At 29.6% G+C, this 9,734-nt stretch overlaps 1 protein-coding gene across 1 annotated transcript; it reads left to right on the top strand.

The window, feature by feature from the left end:
• The first annotated feature begins 3,721 nt into the window (after positions 1-3,721).
• On the top strand, positions 3,722-5,613 carry LOC114396794. Its single transcript, XM_028358963.1, has one exon. The coding sequence runs from the start codon at positions 3,954-3,956 to the stop codon at positions 5,307-5,309; it is 1,356 nt and encodes a 451-aa protein (XP_028214764.1). The 5' UTR covers positions 3,722-3,953; the 3' UTR covers positions 5,310-5,613.
• The last annotated feature ends 4,121 nt before the right edge of the window (positions 5,614-9,734 follow it).

Genomic DNA, 9,734 nt, shown 5'->3' with positions numbered 1-9,734 from the left:
TCTAATTAGATTATATCGGTTAATCATAAAATTTAACTTAAATGTTCAAACTTATGTATTTAAACCGAAAATATAGGTTGAATTTAAGCTTCTTATTTAGCCATGGCTTTTAATGTCCTTTTGAAGTATAATTTGAGCTAGAATGAGACTGTGCTCAATATATAATTTATTTTCTTAAAAAAATGTATCATACTAGATTTTTTTTTTTTAGCTTCAATAATATATATTAGAAGAGAAAGGTCAAGAATGGGGCCGAAACTTGTATATTTCCTTAATTCTTGATTCGGAGTGGTAGGATTTGATTTGGTACCGAGTTGAAAATTCACTTTATAATTCACCCTATTATCATGACCAGCAAAGATACCAAAAAATCAAGATAAATTTGAAAAAGTAATTAACATCATGCTTAATTATAATGAGACAGATCAATTAATTAACAATAAATATCAAATATATATCTTACTATCCTGGTTACTATTCGAATTAATTAACTGATCAAACTTGACATAACTCTATTTAAGTATTTATCACAACCTGATAGATGTACTCAAAAGTCAACAATTTCAAGCCCTGGTCAGCTTGTGTGTCTCCTTGTGGGGACCATGATAAGTTGATAGCTTACGCTAACATTTTGATTAACAAGACTGATCTGATATTTGGATGACTTGCTTCTATTTTGGTAAGATTTTTTTTTAAGGGTCCTACTGATTAGTATTTTAAGATATTGATTAAAAAATACTTATTGTAAAATTTATAAAAAAATTAGTAATATAATTTTGCGCATCTTAATAGTTTTTATTTTTAATTTTGTAACTAATATTCTAAAAGATACTTGTCACAAAGCATTTACTTTTTGGGAATGCTAGTATTTTGGTAAAAGACTTAGTTGACATTAAAGGTTTTCTATTTAATGGTAGTAATTTGTAACTTTTTGAGTAATGCATTGTGCATGTTTTGGACGGACGCTTTTAATAAAATTAATTAATTACAATATTTATATATTGTAATTATTTTATGCATACATTAAATGCACAATTACTATAATAGTACAGTAATATTTTTTAGTCTGCGAGCCGTTTTTGTTATTTGTACTTACAAAATAAAAGGATTAATTAATTTTTTAGTACTTTAATTTTTCTAAATTTCAATTTTTAGTCTCTCATAATTTTTTATATAATTTTTAATCTTAATTTTCTGTCAGCAATTTTAATCTTTTAGTCCCTTATTTATTTTTATTGTTTAAAATTAGTTATTATTTTGTCAATTTTTAGTCTCTTATTTTTTTATATTCAGAATTATTTTTAAAAATAAAATTAAATGAAAGATTAAAAATGAACAAAACTAAAAATAATGACAAAATTAATGAACAACAAAAGATTATCACAAATATTTTAAGGGACAAAAAATTATAATATGAAAAAGTTAAGAGACTAAAAACTTAATTAACTGAAAATAAAATTAAAGGCCTTAAAAATACTTGAAAAATAAATTAAAAAACCTTCAAACCACGTTGACATCCTATTATTGTTGTTCCTTTTGCATACGGATCGAACAGTGCAAATCAGTATTTTTACTGGTTTACTGCTGGAAGAAGTAAGTAACGGCAATTCAGCAAAAACAGTAGCAATAATTCTTAAGTGCAGTAAAAAAGAGGGTAAGGAGCTTGGTTATCTCATTTTTTTAATCAAATTATAAATTCATTTAATTAAAATATAATTATTTGATAAAATAATTTTCTTTTATTAATTTGTGGTAACATTTTATTTGTTATTTAAATACCATATATACAAGTTTACCATTTATAGTTTATTATTATTTTAACATTAATATTTTATTCAATTTATTTATTAACTATTTTGCAATAAACATAATAAAATGTAATTAAAATTATTAAATATTTCTTTTAATGATTATATACTAACTCTATTACTTATGGGATATTTTAGATTATTTGTTTTAATCATGGCTAAATAGTTTATGTCCTGACGATATAAAAGATTTTTATAGTTATCCAATAAAAAATTATCTTGTATGATTTCTTTTATCTTTTATAATAATTATTTTAAATTTTATATTAAATTATTTCTGACTTATTTATTGTAGTGGCAATAATTTTTTTCTGCAAAATTTCTGACTTATTAAGTACTTAAAAAATTAAATAACATATTTTTCAATGATGAAATATAAAATAAATTCAATTAATGTTGATTTTACAGATAGTTAAGATGATAATGACATATAATAATAGTCATATTGATTTCTTGCCTAATTTACGTGTACTGTGGTCAAAGGCGTACCCATTTTCAATCTCAGTAGGCAGTGGCAGTGTTAGGCGGTTTTTGTGCTAATTTCATCGATTCATTCGGCAAAATGCAACGCAATTAGATTAACATTATCGAGATCACACTCCACCGCTCCTATTAAATTTCACATGTCAACAGTGTGTTAGTTAATTCCCCAGCTATCAATGTTGGAGTTAAAAATAATAATAAAAAAAGATTATATAAAGTTACTATAAAGTTTTGAAAGTATATAAAGTAAAAGATTATATAAAAAACACATTGAGTCTTTAGTTTTATGTTATTTTATAATTATTAACAATTAATTTTACAAAACACTTTTAATTTAATAATTTAACAACTATCAAGTGTAAATAAAGAACTCTTATTTTATTTTATTTTTTGAGAACGACTCTTAGTTAAAAATAGCTTTTTAGCTGGTTTATCAATTTTAAGTTTTTAATTATTTTTTAATAACTAATTTGTCGGTTAATTTTGCCAAAAACACCATGTCTTTTGTTTGTAATAATATTAAAACCTAGATTTAATTTTAAGGACTGTCATCAACAAAACCATTAAAAAACAAACACAGTTATAATTTATCAAGGTCGACACATAATTTTTTTGTACATTAAGATTTAATTGTGGTTGTTGTTAATTAATTAAATTATATTTTTAGAAGCAATTAAGTTATATTAATTACATTTTTATTTAATTAAATAATTATATTTACCAAAATAAATGGTCCCTTATTAATTCCTTTAAATGATTATGAATTAGCTAAAACAATAATAATTCTTTAAAATTAAAATTCATACAGATCAGTGTTTGAATGTGAAAGCAGGAAAATTGCCAAATATAATTATTACTTTGAAGCAACTGGAGTAACTCTCTAATAACATTCTAGGCCAGTCGGACAGATTCCGTTACACTTTAAAATTTTGTCTCTTGCTTACCCAACTCATTGAAATTATTGACCTACCAAAGTCATCGTATATGAACTCACTGAACATTGCTGCTAACAAGGAATTGTTAATTTGTAGAAATATAATATATTGATATCCACCGAGCACCGCGCAGAGAAAAGAATTCCCAGATGCACCCATATTTGGTCAAAGCCACACAAAGAGTAAGCACGATGAGCAAATAGGCAAATGATAATTCTAACGTAAGTTTTTTTTGTCATTTATGAAAAATTGTGTTTTTTATAATAATCTTTTTTTAACTTGTTAATCAATATATTAAAGAAAGATCCCTTATTTATAGCAATTTCTTAAGACATAAGAGTTATTGTTATTATATATCATTATTAATTATTAATTATCAACTAGTATTAATAGTTGAAACCGCGTAGTGAGGGAAGTCTATACTGTGTCTGTCTCCATGCGCACCTTCCCACTCACGCAATAAATATTTTCAATCTCACTCCATTTGCTTTGCTTCTCTCTCATATTTATGGTCCCATAAACTAGTATTAGTGGTTAATAGTTATGGTACAAATACAAACTATAAAACCATTTCACTAGCTTCAGCCCTATGACATTCCACACACTCGCTCTCTCTTTTCCATTGATTCATAACTTTGCGGGTTAGGCTCAGACCCAATCTCTATTATTAGTATTACATATCTTGGTCTTAATTTTGATTGAAGCTGAAGCATCTTGGAGGAACCAAATGGCTCCACTCTTGTACCTTGGTTGCAGAAGGGTGCTCCTGTTCTCTCTTCTTTTGTTCTTTTTTGTTTCTGTTTGCTCAGAACCTCATCAACCAGAGAGCAAAGCCTTGTCTAGTGATGGCAGCAGCAGAAGCAGAAGAAGAATGTTGTTGTTGGAGTTGGATTCTGAAAAGGAAGAATTTGAACAACCCCTGAAAAAGAAATCCACCAAAAACCAAACCAAGTTAATCAAACCCACCACTAGCCTCTCCTCCAAAAACCAAACCAAAACCATCAAATCCAATAACCTTAGTTCCTCCAAAAACCAAACCAAGCTAGCCAAAACCAAAGCCACCACCCTCACCGACACCGAGGTTGTCGTGAAGAAGCTCAACTCCACCACCTTAAAGTCCAAGAAGCTGAATTCCACATCCAAAGGCTCCACGAAATCATCCTCATTGGATCTCGCGAAAACAAGTGGTACTAGTGGCGGCAAGAACAAAACGACAAAAGCCACCGCCACCAAGGACAAGGAAGTTACCAATAAAAAGACCAAGTTGGATCAAACCGAAGAATCCGACAAGCAGAGTAATAAGAAGAGTAACACCACCAACAACAAGAAGAAGAAAGAACAACAAGGACAACCTAGTTGGGTGTTCGAAGACGAGGTGGACGATGATTTGGTTTCGGAGTTCAAAGATCTACCCATGAAGTTCCAACAAACACTGATCCCAGACCTGGAACGAATCTCCACAACCTCAAAAGCCTACATAACAAAAGCCAACAAAGAGATCACGAGAGGGTTCAAACCCTACGTTGGCAACAAGTACGCACCCACCATCACCACTTTACTCTCTTGCGCATTCGCTTTGATCCCTTTGCTTTTGGCCTCACTCCTCTTCAACAAAATCAAAGCCTATTTCTCACTCCAAAAGCTCTTAATCTTCATCCAAGCCTACCTCGCTATCTACTTCTCCATTCTTTGCCTTTCTTCCTTCGTCACTGGCCTTGAACCTCTCAGGTTTTTCTACTCTGCTTCGCGCTCCACCTATCTTTGCCTGCAGGTCCTCCAAACTCTCGCTTACGTTCTCTACCTTTTGCTGCTACTCATGTATCTCGTTTTGGTGTTCTCAACTGATTCTGGATTGGGCTCCAAATTCTTGGGCCTGGCCCAAACTTTTGTGGGCTTTTCCGTGGGGTTGCATTACTACGTGACTGTGTTTCACAGGGTTGTGTTGAAGCAACCGCCCAAGACCAATTGGAAGATTCACGCCATTTATGCCACGTGTTTTTTCCTCATTTGTGTCATTGCTAGGGCTGATAGAAAGAAGAAGACCTACTTGGAAGAAGGTGGAGAAGAGGGCAAGAAAAATTGAAATTAGTCAAATTGGCTATATATATTAGCTATTAGCTATACCTACATTTTCGTTTTTTTTCCTCATAATTAAAATTTTCAAATTATCCAAAGCAACATATACCAATATTGTTCTATTATATTGTAGCGAAATGCCGTAAGGCTTTTGGCTTTTGTGTCAACCAGCATTCAGATTCGTTCCATAAATAAATTCATGATGAGGTGATGGCTATATAACTGTATTATTGTATAATGCATATATTATTCTGAATCATAATATATAGTATCACTATATGTACCTCCTAGGGGTGCGGCTGCTATTGTTACTCTATGAAGGAATCCAATTGCTGTAAAAATGGCTAATCTTATTTTGGTTTCATGTGTTACTCGTGACCTCATCTCGTGCAGTAGGGTCTTTGTAATTACAAGCATAACTTGGTACTTGATTAAGCACACCTTGTGCATATGAATGAATGAATTTTATTGCTGATAAAAAAAATAAAAACCTATACCTCCTTAGTACTTGATTTCTGAACTCTTGGTTTTTTGTTCTCTCTGTATGATATTTACACTTGAGTGTATGCCTATAGATTTCACTGTTCCCTCCTGCATTTTAACTCCATGTCTTGTTGCGTTTTGTTTTTGGCATTATATTTATCAAGCACCGACTTTCCGTGAAATTTTAGCACTGTTCTGCTGGCATGGAATTGGATTAATTTGGATTTAAAAATTAAGATTGCTAGTACATGGGCTCTGCCTCTCCTTTATTTTATTATGCATGCAAAAGTACAGAATCTCTTTCTGCTTTCGTGAACATGGATACCATCTTTTCTGTGTTTTCGCGTTGTTCAGAAAGTGCGTGGCACCATATTTGCTTTTCAAAGAATTCCCTTTTCCTAAATGAATACACTTTTTTTTTACATCAAATAATAACTTTTAGTTCTAATTTTCTCCCACATTAATAACAGCAAGAATATGTTACAGAGTCCATATTTATGACGCAAGTACATCTGTGGTTTACTATATTCAATTGATGTTACGTCCACAGTGTTACAAACAAATAAATGCGCGCAGAACAATAACATTTACATTTCTTTTTTCCAATTCAGTCACAAATTACAACAAATTTTTTTTATATAGTATAATCCCTTAATTTTAATAACCCTCTAACTCTATAATTTATATTTTATAGATCACGTACACACACTTACGTACAGATATTATCCTATGTCTCCGGCGTGAAACAGGATAAGAATGGTGCATGGGTGAGGCTAAAATAGTAATTTAAGCGTAGCACCGACGGTTTATGATAACCATGTGTCGGTGGTGTAATGTAAAGTGAACAAGTGGCTTTAGCCATTTGGAGTATGGCAGAAACTTAAGCAGAATTTCAACCCCCATGCCCTTCACATTTCTAGTCCTTTTCTTTTCTTAAATATTTCTTATTTTTTTTTCTCTTTCTGTTGTGTCATAAATTAAATCATTTTTTTTATCTTTTATCTCTAGTTATATGATATTTGTCAAATATTTTTCAATAAAAAAAATCTGCGTCGTTTTTCGGTCCTGCGAATTCATTATTCATTAACTTGGCCATCTGGTTAGTTGCAAGTCGTTTTCTGTGGAAAAGGATGACCAACATTACTCGATTCTCGCGGATTACTGCTGTCTGTTTCCAAAATTTCTAACCAAACACACTATAATTTCGTAACACATTCATTACATATTTTTGTGAATAATATTCGTGTACTTTTTAATTCCTTAAAACTGATTAATCATGCGCGGTGTGGGTTTTCCTAAACCCAAAATCTTGTTTCCTTGCCGAACTTGATGACTTCTTAATGCGTCTTTAATTTGAATTAATTATTTACGAACTTGATTTTATAATTTTTTTTTGCTGACATATAAAATTAGTTTTATTTAAAACACATTTGAGGGAAATCATTTTTATTTAGTTTTTTAAAAAATTAATTATAATAAGATTTAATATGAAATTTGTAACATAAAGAGGTTTTTTTGTTTAAATTTATTTTGCTTTCAGTTAAAGATAATTCATCATAATTTATAAAATAAAAAAAGAGAGCACATTCATGTCAAACACATGAATGGGTTGAGGAGCCCATCTAGCATGTGGTATGGCTATCTCTTGTCACTGTTGGGTTCAAAGTGGTGTTGGTTTTAAAATGTAGGCCCAGATTTAGAATATCTATTGAGTGGGTAATAATAACGCTTTTGCTATATCCACTATCTGTTTTTGCTAAGTATACTCTGCTTAGTTTTTTTCTTTTTTATTATCATATATACCCTTTATACCCCTAACATTGTTACAAAGTCATTATTTCGAAATTTACTTTGAACAATGTTTTTTTAACATTCCAAAAAGTATTTCCCAAAATATTGTTTTTTGTCCTGAAAAGTACTTTCTAAAATATTTAAGAAAAAATATAAAAAAATTAAAGCAAAACAATAAGAATATTACAAATCTCATACAAAGAATTTTTTTTACAGTACTGGAACAATTGAAGTAGATAAAATTATATTAGTCCTTCAATCTAAATGACTCCAAGAGATGTTTTGTTTGTAGGCAGGGACAAATCTACTTTAGGCTCTTTTTGGGTAGTTGCCACCACAAAATTTTAATTTTTTTAGTGTAACATTTACGTGTATGTATAAATTATTTCCATAATTTGAAATGTAGTTAAAAAAATCTACAATGAGTTTTGCCCACATTAAGTTACATATGTGAATATTGTTCCCACAACTTAAAATTTATGGATCTGTCACTAGTTGCAACAACTTGAAGTTTGAAGGATGAAAAATCCTAGCTAGAGCAAGAGACTAAGCAAAGGAGGAACAAAGGAAGACAAAACAATATATTGAAGGGAATAAAGGGGGTGAAAAGAGGTGGGAGTGTAATAGAAGAGAAGCAAATGTGTTGTTGCTACTAAAAAAATGAGTGTGTTATTCTGTTGACATAGAATGCACTAACCACAAAGCCACCATATTATTGCATCTCTTCCATGTTGGAAACAACACATGATTTGATGCAGGCTTGTGAATCATTCCATTAATGAACTCTACTTTATTCTTTACACTCAATGCAATGAACATCGACCTGCTCCACGAACTCTAATTCGCAAGATCAAGAACAGGTGAAACCAATGGCGTGGTTGGATTCTCACTAGGGTGTAAGTAGTAGGAGCTATAAACATTTTGGGATGAATCTTGTGGATCATCTTGACTCTCACTCATGATGATCAAAGATGAAAAGGTAAACAAAATCAGAGGATGCGCAACAAAGCTCTTTAAGTGAAGAGGTCTGATATCATCATAAAGTTCATGATGGACATGAACAAACAAAGAAAGAAACAAAAGATTGCATAGAAAGCAACAATTGATCAAATGGATTGAATGAATCTCATTGAAAGAAAAATGAATGATGAATACATGTGTTTCACCTTATATACAATCAGCTGTGGGCGCTAATCTAACTAACATAAAAATACAACTAAGTGTAATTGCTTCTAACTGTCATAGTAGAAAACAGTTAGTGCATAACTAATTCTATATGTCGAGAGTCACCTCAAAATATGATTAAATTATATCAAAGCCTCCATACTTTAATAACAATAAACAAAGGATAAGTTATGTTTAAGTAAGAAAAAATTGATGTTGTGTACTATTCATCTTATTAAACTACACATATACTTCCAATATATACTATTAAGCACGTGAATCAATTAACATAGAATTATTCTAATTTAATCAGTAATATTGAATTCGAATTTTGTGTCTGCAATTGCGTTAAGTGTTTTGGCAATAAAGTTAGACTAAAATAATTTTTTTTCAACCATCTCAAACTATTGCCCCATCTTTTATTTTTATATTGGTTTATTTATTTTTTAACTGCTTATCTATTTCAATAATCATTTTATCTTTATTTTTAAATTAAATTTTAATATTATTTTAAAAAAGTTATTAATAGTCAAAATATTTTTTTATCACAACATAAATCATTTATATTAAATCCAAAATATTTATTTTTTATGAGTTTTAATTTAATATAATTTATATTTTAAAAATTATTTATTTATTTTCGATAATAATCTTATCTTATTTATAAGAATAATGTATCAATGATTAGGTTATTTATGAGATATAAATAATTCATTTATAACTAATAATAAAAGAGTTAAATGAGTACATACTAATTGTAATTCAATCATATATTATCCTTTAAATTATTTTAAATTAATTATTTTAAGACTCAACAAATTTATCATATAAGATGAATAATTGAATTTGTAATTGAATAATAATATATAACTTTTTACATAATATATAACCTTTTTTCTTATAATCAAATTAAATAAGTTATAAGAGAAGTATAAGCAACACATTATCTATCACACTCTTTCTAATACACTTTATCATTAATTAAAAGTGATTG

The sequence above is a fragment of the Glycine soja genome, chromosome 18, assembly GCF_004193775.1.
Source record: "Glycine soja cultivar W05 chromosome 18, ASM419377v2, whole genome shotgun sequence".
NCBI classification, from domain to species: Eukaryota; Viridiplantae; Streptophyta; class Magnoliopsida; order Fabales; family Fabaceae; genus Glycine; species Glycine soja.
Note: the sequence above shows the minus strand (reverse complement) of the source record. Positions and strands in the feature narration are given on the sequence as shown.

Coding starts and splice junctions, on each gene's coding strand:
- LOC114396794 (XM_028358963.1), top strand. CDS start 3,954: ATGGCTCCACTCTTGTACCTTGGTTGCAGAAGGGTGCTCCTGTTCTCT.